Source organism: Rhea americana, unplaced genomic scaffold (assembly GCF_003343005.1).
Source record: "Rhea americana isolate MKP2758 unplaced genomic scaffold, rheAme1 scaffold_23, whole genome shotgun sequence".
Taxonomy (NCBI): domain Eukaryota; kingdom Metazoa; phylum Chordata; class Aves; order Rheiformes; family Rheidae; genus Rhea; species Rhea americana.
In genome coordinates this window covers 3,858,779-3,877,232 of record NW_028186346.1, presented here as the reverse complement: position 1 = coordinate 3,877,232, position 18,454 = coordinate 3,858,779, and the positions used below count along the sequence as shown (strand labels likewise).

The following is an 18,454-nucleotide window of genomic DNA, read 5'->3' as shown; positions in this document are numbered from 1 at the left end:
CATTTACAGTTCCTTTGGCACTCTGCAGAGTGCTTGGAACGGAAGACTCAACTGTTCAATTGAAGTAATACTTAATAAATTAATGGGACTCTTCTGATCTGTGGTACAGTAGCTGTTGAAACTTTTCCCTGTATAGAAGTGAGGAAAAAGATTAATGCCTTTTGTTTTGGAGAACAAACTGAACTAGAAGTGACAGATGTGTACCTTTTATGTGTGTATGTATGTATGTAAAATATACCACTTTTTGGTAAAATGCCTTGGGCATCTAAAAGTTTGCTTTTGGAGGAGTTCTTATTTTGCTGTAAATATACTTTCTTAGACTATTTTCCATTTCATGTGATTATGAACTCAAGAGGATCTCTCTGTCTCTTTTATTTGTAAAATATCTTCTGAAAATAACCATTTAGGTAAATTATCTTGAACCTTGCATTAGAGAGAGATTATTTTTATCTTCAAAGTATTGTTTTTTAGTATAATTAGGGTCCTTTCCTAGAAAGGTGGCCTTTAAAGTAAGAAAGAGGTAGCTTGGCCTTGCTATTTCTTGCAAATATACTGAAAATGTACAGCAGATGAACTTTCCTTGTAATTTGGCTGGGAGGAGAGACTTCTCAATAAGTAAGAAGCATCCAAAAAGTAAAGGTTATGACCAATTCTTTCGTATTTCTGCTCTGACTGAGTTAAATGGACAAAGAGTGATTGTGATAAACTCTTGGGAATACAGCCTTTAATATCTTTTTAGCTGGAGATCGTTGTCACATTCCACTGACATGCCTTGAAGCAGTTCAGAGGGTTTGCTGTAGACGAAGATGAACTCTTTCCAATGACTTACAGTAAAAGCACACACTTTCCATGAGTTCAGGAAGCAGCACCAAAAAAAAGAATGTTATTTTTTTTAACTCTTTAGTGTGTTGTCCAAGAAGCAAACAATACAATTCATAAGTAGCCACCTAAATAAGTAGCCTTTTCTCATAGGCCAACAAATCCCACAGAGTCTAGGCAGTTTTAATTCTGATTTTGAAGCGTTTAGGCAATAACTATATAATCCCTGTAGCATAAAGGAAGGTAAAAAATTAAAAAGTTTTGTTCTTCTGTCGATACGACATGCTTCAAACTTTCATGCCTTGCTGCAAAATAATAAACTTAGCTTTCATATCTTAGATTAATTTCAGCCCTCAAATTAGCAAGCTCGGGGGTCACAGTATTTAGCATCCAGAAACAAGGGAGAGCATCCTGTCTGTCAACAGTGTGCTTTAAGAACTTTGCTTAAGTCCTGAGCTTTTTTGTTCATGTTTAACAGAACAAACGCATGTTTGTTATTACTGTCTTTGATTTTAATGAGAACAGATTGTGTCCTACTTGTGGGCAGGCACGCGGTAACACAAAGATCTTTGCCACTCTGCTGTTGTAATCCTTATTTTTGTAGAAATGTGGGAGTGTTAAGTGACTAAACTGCTATAGACAGTTCCTTTTGGTCTTGTGCCATATCTGCTCCTCTTCATCGAAGCACATGACAGAAACAAGAAAGGAATCATGCAAAACAACCTTTCTGGGGAAGTGCAGAGCTTATAGAAAGATAAAGGCGCTCCATGTTGCTTCAGTTTACTCCATAGTTAGGAGTTTGCATGGTAATTGGCTCTTAACTAAGGTTGCTGGTTGTCAGAACTGGGAGGAAAAAAAGAAAGAATGGCTTCATCATATGTGAATGCATCAAACGCGATAGCAGTTAACAGTGGTCAAGCAAATATTTTTGCTGTCTCCCTGTGTTTGTGATTGCAGGAGAACAAATAAGTCTGTAATGCTAAATACATTTTTGTAAATGAGAAAAATGACTTTTTATTGTCATGTTAGTATCTTAATGAAAAGTAATTTACAGAGGTGATCATGGCAATCCTACTGCAGATCTGAATCTTTTTTATTTATKTATTTTGTTTTATTCTAGCTGATTGCCTTGTGGTTTTATATTTGTCCTCCAGCATATTTGCCTTTTATTTTTCAGGTACTGGGATAAAGAGGTGCAAAAAGCAAAAAAAGATGGAAGAACACCACATTTAACAAAAGCAATCATACTCTGTTATTGGAAATCCTATTTAGTTCTTGGAATTTTCACAATGATTGAGGTAGTGTAAAATATGATACGACACACTTCCTAGCCAATAGCAACGTGAAATTTGGCCTCCTGGCTTGCATGGTGCATACTGGTGACTTCATGCTGGGTCATTCAGAGAATTGTGGTGTTCCTAAACTCTCTCAGAAAAGTAAAACAGAGCTACTTTCTCTCAGAGTTTGAAAAAACAAGTCAGGTATTTTTTCAGTGAGTCTCATAACTGGAGTTATGGATGTGGAACTGAGATCTAATTTCAGTGCACTGTTGCTGAGATGATATAAGCCATTTGACTTGCTTTGTAGGTCTTATTGCACTGTATGCATCTGAATGGGATGTCCTATAGAAAAAAGATTTTCGCTATGTGCAGTGTCACACAATGCTATCTTGAAAAATGGAAGCACAATACGTATTCATGTAACTTGTTTTTATAACATCAAAATTTTATCAGTAAAATGAGACAGTACCTTTTCAAAAAATCAGCTAAATTTTAATATGGGATATATTTCTTTTGATGTTAATAAAAGCGTGGCATTTTAGAGCATGATAAAAACAAAATAACATGGGATGTGACTTGCAACAGTAAATATTTGCCTGGGCACAAATATGGGTAGCATAGGATGATACAAAATTGTTCATACTTCTTTTTCTTTCTTTTTCCTTTAGGAAACCCTCAAAATAATTCAGCCAATATTTTTGGGAAAAATTATTAATTATTTTGAAAACTATGATTCCTCTGATGAGGTAGCTTTGAATTTTGCATATGGCTACGCAGCTGCTCTGTCTGTGTGCACACTTATTCTAGCTATAATGCACCACTTATACTTCTATCATGTACAGCGGGCTGGCATGAAGCTGAGGGTAGCTATGTGTCATATGATTTATCGGAAGGTAAGGAAACATGTTTACAGTTGTATTTGTTGTTTGATAGCTATTTCTTTCTATATAAGGTTAGAATATGGCTATTTGTTATATGTACTCTTGCAATTTTATGGCAGTCATTGATTTGCAGAAATGTAATGCATGCTAATAAACATCAGTATTTGAATGCATCTGTGTGCATTTTATGCTGTCTTTAGTAAAGTGGTGTCTGAGTGACGACTTCAGTCCTTTGAGTGAAGGTGACGGATTAAAGAGCCCTAAAGCTCTTTAAAGTGAAAGCTGCAGACTTTCATCTGCTTGTGCTGTGGGAGAGAAGCCTTCCCATTGCTGGCAGAGGGGATATTTGCTGGAATAGTAAGAAGTGGTCAACATACAGCAGGAGGATGGCAGAGGTCCCAATGCTAGGTTCTGTCCATTTTGAGCTGGTAGTTACCTGGCCTCCCAGTTTCTAGCTAGGGAGGACATTGTACTTGGCTGTCACTATCTCCTTTAGCCAATTGCTGCACTGTCTTTTTTTTCCCCATGCTGTCATTTATTTATGCTTTTTTTTTTCCAGCAGTGCTATAGAGGTAATGAATTGCCTACTTCAGAAGGGATCCCCCTTCTTTTTGGTATGTCAGATTAGTAGATTTTCAGAGGGTACTTGCTATTTCTGTGACAGTGTGTAAGCCTTGTTTAGATTAAAAGTCATAAAAACATGCTAGTCAATGTTAGGAGAGGACTCCAGAAATTGATATTCTGTAAGGCAGTAAGTGAAAACTGGAGAAATTACCTCTGTGAGACCCAGAGTATCGCTGCTACCCCCTCTAGGCTGGAAGGGATGCTTGGCATCTTCACAGGCAGGTCCCCATAGTATCTTTTATTTCTCTTAATTGGGAGGGAGTGAAAGAAAGAAGAAAGGGTAAAGCAGAGACAATTCATGAGTAAGCTGAATCCTAGAGATAGTATAGAGCCAGCAGTTTTTTAGTCTCAATTATTGGTTTAATTGTGAGAGCACTGTAGTCCTAGAGTGGACCCAGTAACTTGAGAAAGAAAGTACGTTTGGAAAGCTGTGGCATCTTTCTTTTTGCTGTATGCACGTCCTGATCAAGATACAGCTACCCTCGGCTACTGTCAGATGCCAGGTGGGACAGGAGAAGCTATAAATAGTACTGTAAGAGAAACAGGCAAACAACATGCAGGATAAAATGGTAATATCTGTRTGCTCTTGGGAGGAAGCAACCCAGTCCTAAGTGTCTGTTCTCCTCTTCTGAAGTTGTTGGTAACATCCATACTACCAAGCCTCTCTCCACTTACAGGCAGGAATGCTGGTGGGGGCACTGGAAGGGAAGATGCCTTCTTTTTGATACTATTGGCAAGGTGACCTGCCAGTGTTTACTTCAGAAATGTGAAGTTTATTTAGTATATAAACAAATCCATATTATTTTAACTATTAAATATGGGTACCATTCACGTAATGCAAACATTTATGCTACCTGTATAGGTCCTGTGAGGTTTGAGGCAAAAGCCCAAAGTGAGGGCAGTAAAAGTGACTGCTTTGTAATGCTGATTGTTTTTCATGCACTTACTTATTCTCCTCCCTCTTCTGATACCTTGGAAATTATCCTCTGGGAACTYGGCTCTAACATAGTGCACTGCTTTCTTGTACATAAACATATCTCTAAGGTATTAATTTACTATACTGATTATCATAACACACTTTGAAATTCATGAAATATGTATATAGCAAAGTTGTTTGTTACATTGTTGATATTGGCTTAGGAGCCTAGAAGCTTGGAAAAGAAATGTTCATGGTGTGTACCCTTATTTCTAGAGATGTGATTAAATGGAAAAGTAATCTTCCCTCATCTCATAAATGTTTACTCCTGAGGGTGAAGGCTGCAGTTACGACAGAACATTGATAAACCTCATTAATCAGTTGTCTTCATTATTCAAGGTTTATAGATAGGTCATACTTTCCCTTTATCCTCATCTATGCTTTTTAAAGAATATGGATGCTAATTTACCAGCACTTTTGCAGTGTTCATTAATTCATGTAGTAAATAGAAACTAAGATTTTCAAGGGTGAATGGGAAGACATACTTAATGCAAAATTTCAAATGCTAGTAATTCCTAAGTTTTCTACCACTTTTCTTGGAAAGTTAAAAACTGCTTTATTTGCAAAAAGCCCGTATTCAAACTCTAAGATGTTTCACGATCAGTAGGACGTATTAGTGATGTAGGTAGGAAGTTTGTAACAAAGATGAAAATAGACTCTTTTAACTTTCAATCTTATGTTTTAAAACCAAAGACTACTGAGGAAAGGTGGAGTATTTATTTTTTAAAGACTTCAGTTTTATATGTTTTCTGAGGTTTAAAATAGGCAGTAGGGCAATTTAAGCTGGTAGTTGAGACAGGAAACAGACAATTATTCAAAGATAACAGCAGGTATTTGACTGGAACAGTCTATGGTCAGTTCTCTGTTTTTTCTCTGCTTTCAAATTAACAGTTTGGGGCAGGGAAAAATTAAAATGAGTTGGAATACAGAAAGCAAAGAATCATTTAAAAATGGAAATAGGATCAGTACAATTACATCTGGAAAAAAGAATGAATTCTAAACAGGCATAAGGAGCGCAAACTGCTGTCATTAATTCATGTAAGTAAAACCTATTTTCTTTGAAGAAGGGTGCTTGCTGGGAAACACATATGCATGGAATACATATRTATAGAAATACTGAGCAGCTTCTTGTGCTGAAAACAGGTATTTGGCAAATGTAAAATAAAATGCCAATTCAAATTGTAGTTCCTTTTTAAAAAGGTGTGTAACTTTCTAAAAATATGTAGCTTTAGTCTTTCTTACCATCAAAATGAATTTAGAAGTGTTATGGTCAAAGCTATTTTTAAAGACACAGAGGGCAGGTAAAGGAGCAAAACAGGGATCTTGGTAGAAATTGGTTGTGTAAGTGAAACTATTCCTTTGTGTTCAGTCTTGCCATTTCATTCTGTCTAGACAGGTCCATTCAGCCAGGAAAATGTGAAGTTCATCTACCTTTTATTTTTTTCTTTTCTTTTAATGATCTCAAAAGTAATTTGGGAGCAGAGAGGGAAGAGAAGAACAGACTCAAACAGTGTTGTTGCTGCCTCTGGCACTGGCTGTCTCTTTTCTGGGAAGACCAGACGTCACAGACAGGCCTCCTCCTTTTGGCTCAGCTACTTATGTGCTTCCTCCTTAGCCTGTCCTGGTCACAAGGAGCTGGGCTAATTTTGAAGCTGCTTATACTAAGGGTGCCTGAAATGCGCTAGGAAGAGATAGGAAAAGCAGCTCAGGTGGTGGGTCTGAGAAGAGCCATCGACGCTGAGCTAAGTGCAGTGTTTTGGTTAGCCTCAGGTACGCCGCAAAAAGCATACGTGTCTGTGTCTTAACAGTGTAAATAGCAGTAGGTGCTGTAAAGATGCCCTGAGGACAACATTCCCAAATACTTGATTCTTGAACTCCTATAACTATGGTGTATAGATATCCAACAGCTTTTCTAGCAGCGTATCAACTTTGCTGTGGATTAAACATGATCGAAAGGTGGTTGTACTGGGACTGCATTACAGATGAGCAGGTTAGCTCTGGAGGTTTTGGACAGATGGGAGGCAAATGGCTTAAGACTGACTATGTAGTAATAGTTTTCTCAAATAATTAAATCTTGCCTCTCATATATCCTATTTTCTGGTCTTATTATTGGAATATCAGGGGAGTTGCTTAGTAGGGTTTTGAGTTTTGCTGCCAGTTGGTTTTAGTGAAGTTAGGGTGGGGAGTCTGCTTTACCCCCATAACCTAACAAAGAGATGCAAGCAGGTAAGGTACTTGGTTTGAAATGATGTTTTGAGAAGCTCTGTGGTGTCTGATATTCTTACACCTGATTTGAAATACCAGGAAAGTATCTTTGGAGCAAGCAGTGTTCTTCAGATTAGGTTATTGATCAAAAAGGAATCCTAATAATGACTAATTATTTGGAAAGGGCAAAGTAAATGTATGTCACCTGGAAAGGCRAAGTGTTTTTGAGAAATTAACTATTCTGGTTACAGGAAAACATGTAGAACAATATGTGTATTGTTTTACTACAAAATTGTGTTTTTTTCCCAGCAGGCTATAGAATTTTGCACCTTTGAGTTATTTTGGTTTGAATCTCTGCAGTAATGTTCAGACTGCGTATTTCCAGATCTGTTTTGTGTGATACCTTTATAATCAAATACTATTTTATACTGATTAACTTATTTATTAACCTCTAAAATGTTTTATATTCACTGTTACTGCTTTTCATAATACATGCTAAACATCTTTGATATAATCCAGAAATCTATGATTTTGCAGACCTTTTAACAAAGGAAATTTTATATTAATTTGTAAAGGGAAATTAACTCTGATCTACAAAGGCAGAAGGCACAGTTCACAGTGTTACTAAGAATGTGTAATGTAAATTATAGCTTAGTTTATTGTCTTCGGTGATGGATTTCGTTCAAAAAATAATTCTTTTGATTAGTAAAACCTTGTGCTGACTTTAATTTAGCCCCAAGATAGAGTTTTCTATTCTAATGCTGCACATATACTCATAATAGGAGGGAGAGAGAGAGAGCAAAGGGAAGGTTACAAGATGTTTTACTCCRTTTTAATAACTTACAGCATTGATATTTTCCCATTTTTAATCACTTCTGGGAAAGTAAAGATAGTGCTTTTTATGGCACATTTTTCCCCCCGTAGTCCTTCCATAGACTTTTTTTGTATGTTTATCTTCAGGATTTTCTTCAGAATACTAACCCAACCAATATATTACCTAAGGTTCTTGAATTATAGCCCAGATATTCTCAGGCAAAAGCTGTAATGTGCCTTCAGCTTATGTTCCAATATAATATTTGTGAATTGAATCTTCTAAGCATAGGTGCAATGTGCTATAGAATTTGTGATGATCTGAGACTATTTTCCCTTTTTAGGCACTTCGTCTCAGTAATATAGCTATGGCAAAAACTACCACTGGTCAAATAGTAAATCTCCTCTCAAATGATGTGAACAAATTTGATCAGGTAAGAAGTGTTACAGATCTTGCTGCAGGGGCTAAAGTTGAAAAGGTTATGGAGTTTGTTTATGAGTATTCTATTCACAACTGGTAATAAGTGTTTTTTGTGAATATTCTTCCTAGTTGTTTCTCAAACATCATAGGAATAGAAATACTTGAAATACGGGAAGAAAACATAATTTTTTTTCTCCCTTAAATATTTTCCTGCTGTTCTTGTGATCTCAGAGATATATCAGTGCATGTAGAAAGGCCAAAATGAATGTGATAATTTGGTTTTCTGAAGCGTCKGCACTTCCATTTAACTCCCTAAATTTAGGGATCTGAATCTGGTGCACATTCTCCCTGAATCTTCTGACTGAATGTCTCAGTACTTGCCACAGGCAGAAGTGCTTTTTCAACTTTGCATTTTTTATAGTTTTATTTTTAGCTAAGGCTGAAAGCTAATTTTTGTTCCTTAACCATTTGTCAAGGTAACGATTTTCTTGCACTTCTTGTGGGCTGGACCAATTCAAGCTGTAGCAGTGACAGTGCTTCTCTGGATGGAAATAGGTCCATCGTGCCTTGCAGGAATGGCAGTTCTCATTATTCTCCTTCCTATACAGACCTGCATTGGGAGGCTTTTTTCTTCACTAAGGTAAGGCTGCATGTGCTGGGTTGTAGGTGTGCAGTCCTGGGTATGAAAATAGATGTCCTGGATTGGCTGAGGCCAGGATGGAGTCAGAGTACTGCTCTGGGATTGACTTCTGTGTGGTGAGGTTTTTAGCTCTGTCTTTTGTTTTTGCCAGTGTCTTTTGTAGTCACTAATGTCATATTTCTGAATTCTTACTTAGGGACTTGAGTCAGTGGTTTTTCTTCAAGAGGTGCTGAAAATCTCTGATGCCTGTTGGCAGTCCTGTACCTTGAAGGGTTGGGATATTTCTGTAACTGCTTTGCCGTCGATTTAGGAGCAGAATTTTACAAGTCTTTGAACTTTGCCTTCCTGTGTTGATACATAGGGATAGGTTACTGCAAAGGCAATACTACCAGTCCCATCATAAGTTTAATTTATTGGGATGTTACAGAAGTTTTGGCAGAAAGCTGGTCTTCAGAGATCTTACTACCTCTCCTGCTGGACAAAGAGAGGGAAAAAAAGGAAAGAATTGAGGGAGAAAGGAAAAACAAAATTTCAATGGTGGTTTTGATGGTTTCTAACCACCTTTCTAAGGTTTCTAACTCTGAGATTCTAGGTTGTCTATATATAAAATGGATCTACAGTAGTTTTGCATTATGAAACAAATCTAATTTGTTCTTCTCTAATTTCCTCCTGAAAAATCAYGTATTTCAAATGACAATATTAACTACAGCATTCTGACTCCCTAACTTGCTTTTTCTTGTATAATTAATCATGTTTTAATTACATCAAGAATTTATAAATGACTCTTCCATCTTAATAAAATTTTTTTTGTTATTAAAGTTCCTTTACTGTGTACTTGTATACCTAGTAGTGTTTTTCATCTTCGTTGCATTTTTCTATTCAGGGTGAACAGAACATATCCTTCTAGTTGTTTGGATAGGAAAAGTTCTTTTTAGTGAGTTACTTTTTCTGTCAAGTTTTATTTTAAGACAGGTTTTCCAGAGGTATTGAGACTGGCATTGCTGTTGCCTGCTTAGGTATGAAAAGAGATCTGAGAATTACAAAGTCAGAACAGCTCACAGACTTCTGTTGRTAACCACTGTGATAATCAGATAATCAGCTATTGTGTTCATGTAGTATTTCTTAAATAATTAGTCATTCAGTGTTCTCTGCCAAATTCTTAGTATGATAGTACCTGTTTTTAGAACGCTTCATTATTTTCGTACATACTCATTTTTACTGCCTATGTAAAATGTATGCATATATAATAAGCTGTATCACTGTTGTTTTGTTGATGTTTTAATAGTAACAGTTATGATACTTAGGACTTAAATAGTGCTTTATCCATGGTGTTCAAAGTGGTTCCCATTTTACAGATAAGAAACTTGAAATACAAAGAGATTAAGGGACTACTATCAGCAGAGTGAGAAAAATCTCTTGGAAATCATGTACTTAAAAAAATTGACAGTGGCCTTATAATACTCTCTTTTTCTCCTCGAGCCGTTAACAGCCACTAATTCAGATGCAGTGCAAGGGAAAGAATCTTTTAACGAGAAGAACTTTTGCATACGTGTGCACAGACCTTTGTATTTGTAGCCCAGTGAAYAGAAAGAGCTAAAGGAAAAATCGAAATAGATTCCAGCCTTGTAATGATGTTTGTGTTCACACAGCAGTTGCTGGGAATCTTGCACAGGTTTAAGGAGATCGGCCTATGAAGAAGTAGGTTAGAGATTAAAGCTTTTGCTAAAATCTAGGCCTGCCCAGTGTGGCAGCTAATTTGTGCTATTACGCAGCATTATACTTGTGGCCCAATGTTGTAAGCACATATTTGCACATTGGTTTATGATGCAGACACTTCCATTAGCTTCGGTGCTGTAGGAGCTTGCAGAAATGGATTCAATATTTACATGGAATAGTATACACCATATTCCTGAGTATTGCTTTTATCTGCCCAAGTATGGGAAGTTGTACAAGATATATGTGATATATATGACATATTTTAGAAATAGTTTAATTATCAAACTGAAGACCATGTACATATTCATAAGAGCTTGGCCCTTTCAGTGCTTTGCCATACGACTGTAATATTCTCATTTAAAGCATTTTCTAATCTGTAAGTTAGATCTTTTTAGAAGAAAAAGAAGCTTTATGATGAACTGTTGGGCTAAATATGATCAGAACCCACTGAATATGACTTACGAAACCATAAGGGAATTTGACGACTTATAAAACGATTATTACTATTATAGAGAGGACTTCTTGGATATTTGAAAGATTATTAAAGAAACTTCCAGGTCCTTCACTGTTGTGCACTTCAGCATGGTCTGTGCCCATGGGCATCCCAATTTTCCTGATATGCGCTTACTCTTTTTAAAACTGGGGGAACATCTACCACTGCTGCAAATTGGTATCAGTGTGTTTGAAGCCTGCATACTTCACACCACTGTATAACCACTGAGATGGCTCAGTGGCTATCTGATGGTCCAGTGGCTTCTGGTATATATGTACAAAATAAGATCTTGCAATGTAGATGAGTGTAACTAAAAAAACCCCACACCCTTGAATGTTTTAAAGCAGTTTGTAAGAGGGTGGTTATTTTGCTGTGATAAATTGATCTTTTAATTTTTCCTACTGAAATGATACTTTTTGAGAATTGTCGCTTTTTCTATCTACAGAATTCTAAAAAAAGAAAAAGTTTTTTTTTTTTTTTTTTTTTTTAATTCCCTTCTACCTACTATTATCTGGAGATCAACTATGTAAGTTAGATGTGAAAGGTGATTGTTTTAAAAGATTGCAGGTGGGAATTATTGAATTATTATTTACCATAGAGACATGAACAGCATATTCTAAATCTTATCTGTTGCAGTGGCAGCGCATGTATATGGGAAGGAGGAGGAGCTCTCAGATTCTTTGAGAACTTCTTTTTCTTCTGCTGTTTCTTTCTGAAAAAAGAACTCRGCAAAGAAAATCTTATTCTGTGTCAGTAAGCTAGTTTTGAGGAATCAGTTTAAAATGCCAGGCGGTTGCCTGAAATTCTTTCTGCATAAGTGCTTTGAATGTGGTTATTGCTTCCAGAGCACCAGAGAAATTTTAGAGGACAGATTGAACTGACCACAGCAAGCTTTTTTGAAAAATTTTTTTATATGGTTTCTAAACCTAATATTGATTGGCTATATGTAAAATTATATAATTTAGGGGAAAAAAAAGGTATGATTTATCAAAGTAAGACCTACTATAGGCCACTCTTTGTATGCTAAGTTTGTTTGTATGCAGCAATGAATTTAGAGTTGCAGTGTGCATGATTTTGGTTTTACATTTCTTCTAACTTTCAATACTTCTTTCCTAAATGAAATTGTAACTTGATTGTTTAATTACACGCATGCACACATGCACATAAACATGCACTTTCCAGTTTATTCTAATCTTTGCAAATATAATGTTGGACGAAAACAGATTTTTTTTTAATTCAGTGTTGATTACAAATTCTTGTAATGTTTTATAAAATAATAGGGAATTTTATTTTCTATTGTAATTTCTTTTCTTTTTTCTTTTTCAATAAAGGGTGTGTGTGTGTGTGTACACTTGAACACACACGTGCATGTATACATTCACACAGATTTGAATTACAGCTGATCTTAAATGTGGGAAYTGTCTAGTCCTGCTTGTAATCCCTGTTCTGAGAAAGTAGGAATGTTAATTATCTACTTCAAAGCCTAAAAATCAATATAGTCTTCCATCACTCAAAAAAGCGGAATTTGTACTTTGATTATTAACAGCTCTTAACACACATTTTTGACTAGAACTCTCACAAAACAATTAAAGGTCATTTGTTTATTTATTTAAACAAAAACATACCTAGATTTACTTTCTTAAATTGTAGCTGGTGCACTAGTATTGAGCAATGGGCAAAAGGCAGTGGGCAGAAACTGAAGCACAGGAAGTTCYGCCTGAGCGTGAGGGGGAATTTCTTCCCTGTGAGAGTGACGGAGCACTGGMMCAGGTTGCCCASAGAGGCTGTGGAGTCTCCTTCTCTGGMGATCTTCAAGGCCCACCTGGATGCAACCCTGTCTAACATGCTCTAGGTGACCCTGCTGAGCAGGAGGGTTGGACTAGATGATCTCCAGAGGTCCCTTCCAACCTTATTGATTCTGTGATTCTATGAATCTTTGCCTCAGACAGTGTTAGCCTTAAAAAGACACAGAGGCCAGTTTCTGACAACATCAAAATAACTTTTTGAGAGAGATTGTTATTTTGACATTTCAAAGCCTGCTTTTTAAAATACTTTCCTAATTCTTGTTCAATTCTAAATTTAATATTTGGATGTATATATTTTAATTGAAGAACTTCATTTTTTTGGTACATAAATATGTTGTTTAAGGAACATTATGTATCTGTGCACACTGAATAATAATTCTAAACACTGAATTAACTGTCAGTTCCGTGAGAATACATAATACCGTGAATACAAGTGTACTAAATCTTTCTGCTGTGTGTCAGCTGTAAGGTACTGTTATAGAAAAAACGTTTAATGCAGTTACAGTTCTATTAATCTTCTTTGCAAGTAAAAGTAAAAATATCATTAAAATGAGTATATGGTAATAAGTAGTCTCTCTTCTTTTGAGAATCTGAGAATTTTTATTTTCTGCTAATTACAGAAGCAAGACAGCTGCCTTTACAGATGTCAGGATTAGGACCATGAATGAAGTCATAAGCGGTATGAAGATAATAAAGATGTATGCTTGGGAAAAATCATTTGCAGAACTTGTGAATGGTTTAAGAAGGTAATCATGTAAAGATACATCTTGTTACGTGATATATATCTATTTCCATCTTTACAAGTCAATAAATACTTTATTTTTTTGTTTTGAAGAGCATTTTACTTGAACCTCTATGTGGCTTTTTTGTAACTCTATAGGAAAAGGGAAAGAATGAAAATTTATATTAAGGAGGCAGAAAAAGAACCACCCCTTTGATATTTATAAATTCTATTGTTTCTATGTAATTTTATGTAAATTAAAAGAGTTTATGTAATTTTTTTTTAATATATTTCCTATCATGGAAGGTTTTTTTGGACACATTTAGCATTCTCAGATAGTATTTTAATTCCTTTTCTGTCCTTTTGAAGTACTCTCCAAAACATCAGATAAAGTAGAGGAGAGAAAGGCTGCAGCTCAGAAATTATCCAGTTGTTTATGTGGCCAACTGAGATCTGTCAGATCCGATTAAAACTTATTGTTAAATCTGTTTTTCAGGCACTGTTTATTCTTTTACTTGACAATGTGAAAGCATTCAGTGTTAAAGGGTAACTGTAGGAGTTCTGGTGTATATTTCCCATCACTTAATTTTCATGTTATGTCCATTGCTTACCGAAGAGAAGGAGGTTGTCATCCTACTCTGACTTCACTGACTTTCTTTTCTTTTAATGACTCCTTAAATGTGCATTTTGCTTATTTTCAGTGAGCAATTTTTTCCTCCACTCACTTAATTCTTTCCTTTTTCTAAATATAGGGTTCTGTGCTGGCTAAATGTTCTTCATTGATTAGAAACTTCGTTCTCTTGCATGGAGCCAGAATTTTGTTATTGATCGCTTCCTCAATAAGAGTATCCACATCACTAAACCTTAAATTTCTAGGTTAAATGTCTCATTAAGTTTAGATGCTTCTTATTTAATGGTGGAAAGAAAGAAGCTCTTCAAAAACATATCCTGAGTCCTGCTAATTTTCACTGACAGCATTGGAAACCTGTAGTTAAGTCTTAAATTCAACCGTTATTACCCAGTTATTTACACAGTGACACTTGGCAGTCATTAAGATGACATCTGAACTCCTGTATTCTTTGTCCTGTGATTGTCCATATTAATTTCCTTTGATATAAATCTATACTGTAAGGTAGTGTATTCTTAAGGCTAAGACATAGGTAGGTTGTAATTTTTCTGATATTTATCAGAAAGTAGTACGAAGAACTTGCTGATTATCCACAGAAAATGAGGGATTATTGAGGATTATTAGAGGGTGGGAAAAGGGTTTCATCCAGGATTGTAGAAGTAATTGAATTAGACCCAGTTCAAATAGTTTATCTACAAATGTTCTTTCAGTGTACTTTGGACGAGATCAGAGATTGTGAGCCCTTAAGCTGAAAAAACAAGTCTTTGAAACTCCTTGAAAGTCTGTCACTTCAGCCAATTTGGCAAGTATAGTGGGAAAGTTGCTTAACTAGTTTTCCAGTAGTGCATCCTGCATCCTTCTCTCCATAAGTGAGGACTTAATTTCAAGTGGTATAATCGTAACTTGAATTTCTTTCTTAGTATATAGTCCCAGGTGAAAGGAAAATCAAGATGATCAAGATTTTCCTTGAGAATTACCATAAGTGTGGGAAAGAGAAATTAGGAATTGTTTTAGTAGAATTTATTCTAAATTAATTCAAGCAGATAAAAATTAGAATATATGTGGGAGGAGGAAGTTGTTATGGCTCTCTTGATAAAGAAAAACTATTATTTTAATAATAAATTAACCCTAGTGGCAGCCATGCTGTAGATGCACTGTAGGTGCAGTAACATTTCTAGGACCTAGTTTGATGAGTCATTTAGAAGTGGAAACTGAAATTTAGCTGGAGCAGGAATTGAAAAAACACTCATCAGCAAGTTTGCTTGATGGAGATTTGTGTGTCCTTGCAGTATTTAGTTACAATTTAGATGGGGTAGTGGCCAGCAGAACAATTGGTCACAGGCCAATATTTTCTTAATTATGAACCAAAATTCCTAGAGCAAAGGGAACCAGGACCAGGGTCCAAATGTAGAAGGAGAAAGGAATTAGAATGAGATCAGAGGAAGTATTGCAAATATTATGATGCAGCTTGAAGAACAGCAGCTGAATTAACAGTAAATTACTTGGGCCAAGGGTGGACTCTATCTTTTGGGGGAAGGTGGGGGGCAGTTACACTTTTTGCACTGTTGGAAGTTGCAGTAGTTTTTCAACTGTGGAGGATGTACTGATCTTAGCAAGAGTTTAGTAACTGAACTCAACTGAATTTTGATATTAGACGGGTTAGAAGCTTCTGGATGCTTTGCTTTTATGCAGATTTTTTTTTCCAATTTGCTCTTGTAGACAACCCAGAAAGTAGGTCTAAGCAAATTAGATTTTGAATTAAAAAATTACTTTGATAAAAGTACAAAAAGTACTTTTTTTTTTAATTCTTTAATACTTAAGTAGCTTCAGGAAAAAAGAACAACTTTAAATACCTTCCTCAGCTTCTAGGCTTCTCTCTTCTCTTTCATTATTTACCATATGCTGTACTTTCTTTGCAGTTACTGTTGAGCACACTTCTTCCCATATGAGTTGGGGTGGTAGAAAGAGAGGAGAAAGGATATAAAAGTAAAATTCTGCGAATGGGGTCTCCTCATCCTATTGTTGAGGACAACTGTGATAAGAGATCAATGTGAATAATTATGTTTTGCGTTTTTAGGAAGGAGATTGCCATGGTTATGAAAAGCTCCTACCTTCGAGGGCTGAACTTAGCCTCTTTCTTTGTGGCAAGCAAAATAACAGTGTTCATGACCTTCATGGCATATGTGCTGCTTGGCAATGTTATCTCTGCAAGTCGGGTGTTTGTTGCCGTGTCGCTGTACGGTGCAGTAAGACTGACAGTAACTCTCTTCTTCCCTGCGGCTGTTGAGAGAGTATCCGAGGCAGTAGTTAGCATACGACGAATCAAGGTATGATTACTGATTTTGAATGATTTATGGATTTGTTCTCTTAATCTAATAATACTTCAGCGTCACCAACATATTGCTGTGTGAATTATGTGGAAAACCAAGAAATAAAGTTCAGGGCAAATGATGGCATGAAATGAGGGTGGAAAGTGTGTGTATGGAGAGCTCTTACAGACGTTTTTGAGATAAGAAAAATGTGCACAGATATGTTGGATTTCGGAGCTGTGAGCTTGGAAATACCGAGGACAGAAAAAGCAGATGGAAGTCATAGGGGACATACTCCACTGCCTTGTCAAATGTGAAGGACAAGCTTGGGCCCTAGCTAGTGTCTGAACTTCTTTCAATATTGAAGACTCTACAAATTCAGTAAGAATGAGTATCAATCATACTGCTGTTTGTAGCAGAGGGCCTTTATTTTGTTTGGCTTTGTTATGTTTAGTGTGATGCTTTGCATAAAATAAGTACACAAACTATATTTGCTCTATGTACCAGCACTTTGGTGTAAACTACAAGAGCAAAAGATTTAAACACAATTTGGATTTTTAAATTTAAAACTTTTTTTTTTTAAAAAAACTCCCCAATTGTCAGGCTATAGAATTACTCAGTTAAAGCATGTCAACCATTCTAGACCTTAATTTTGTGAAAAATCAGGTTAATCTAGTCTAGAACCAGAATAAAAGAAGTGTCTTTCATGTAATCATATGGCTGTGTCTCTGTAACTTGTTGATGAAAGTAGCTAAAATCTCCTGTAATAATGTCATATGTGTGAGTATAATAAATCATTTTTCTTATTGATAAATTTGCTAACTGTACTAAGCCGACACATAAACTACATTTTAAACAGGTAATCTTTGCACTTTGAGGAAGGGTTTGTTAAAAGTTGATGCAAATAGAGTTAGAAAATGTTAAAGTATGAAAATCACAGCAACAGCTATATCGTAGGCAGTAACATGTATTATTACTGCTTAAAGTAAACTGTGGGAGGGGAGAAGACTGCTTGGGATACTAGTTATTGTGCTCTCTTTTCTCTCTTCTCTTTTCTATTCTCTCATATACCCTGTGTTCAGATTTTTTTTCCTGTCCTAATTTCCAGTATATCCTAGGATGTGTATCCACTGTATTCCAGCATATTACAAGATTTTGCTTCTAAAAGCCTGCTTCAACTCCCCTGTCACTATGGTTCCTAAGGATGGTTATTAGAAAACAGCTCCAAAATCAAGGTTCATTAGAATAGGCAAAGAACTCTGCTAATGAAGCTGTAGCGTCATCTGCCTTTACCCTTCGTTTTCCGAATTGCAAAATGTGTCAAGGTTAGACATTCAAATATTGGATGACAGGATGTTGCCTGACTAAAGACCTGTGATTGAAATGTAGAGAAATGTAATTGAATTACAGAAAGAGAGTAGGAAGTATGGAAAAACTGATTAAGATGATGACTAGGTATATCTGGGCAAAAGTGAATATAATACCTTTTGTAAAGAAGGTGCCTTTCCATAGAATTTATAGGAAAGTAAGGTTTCAGCAGGGATCTTGAAATATGCTCAGATGGAGACAGGGAAGCAGGATATGTTATGTTTCAGCTAACACTGAAGAAGAATAYCAGGTGGGAAGTAGACTCTCTCCATATTCTTGCATGCAGACATAGGCCACCATGTGACAAAAAGACCATTATTGTTTTTTGTTCTTCCTAAGCTCTCCTCTCCCCTTCACACTAGCTGAACAGCTGAAATCTGGTCTACTCCTCTTGAAGCTATTTTGTGATGAAGCAATAGGCTCAAGGTCCCCTCCTGAAACACAGCAAGAGCTGTTGTTTTTTGGAGGCTTATTTTGGCAGAGACTGTGGAAGGGAGGATAAATTTCATTTGGATATTAAATATAGAGGTTTCTCTCTCAAGGACGCAGCTGTCTTTCAAGCTAATGTTTGCTTCTTGACATCCTGTGGAAAGCTAGCAATTTCATTTTTCCCTGCATGGGAGATTAGTAAGTACAAAAAAAGTGCAAGAATATTTTAAGAAAACGTAAAAATCTTTAAGGATTAATTTATTTTACTGCTTTCAAAAATTCTATTGCTAGTGTTGATTTCCCCCTCRATGTTTACAGTTCTTGGAATT

General features: G+C 36.0%; 1 protein-coding gene across 1 annotated transcript in view; it reads left to right on the top strand.

Moving 5' to 3' along the window:
* Positions 1 to 18,454, top strand: part of ABCC4 (ATP binding cassette subfamily C member 4 (PEL blood group)) — a 153,707-nt gene that overhangs the window by 15,614 nt on the left and 119,639 nt on the right. The window contains exons 3-8 of the mRNA XM_085305956.1: positions 1,997 to 2,117; positions 2,768 to 2,992; positions 7,940 to 8,029; positions 8,493 to 8,656; positions 13,291 to 13,416; positions 16,097 to 16,346. Coding sequence (XP_085162082.1) covers positions 1,997 to 2,117; positions 2,768 to 2,992; positions 7,940 to 8,029; positions 8,493 to 8,656; positions 13,291 to 13,416; positions 16,097 to 16,346 — 976 coding nt within the window. The remainder of the gene's footprint in view (positions 1 to 1,996; positions 2,118 to 2,767; positions 2,993 to 7,939; positions 8,030 to 8,492; positions 8,657 to 13,290; positions 13,417 to 16,096; positions 16,347 to 18,454) is intronic.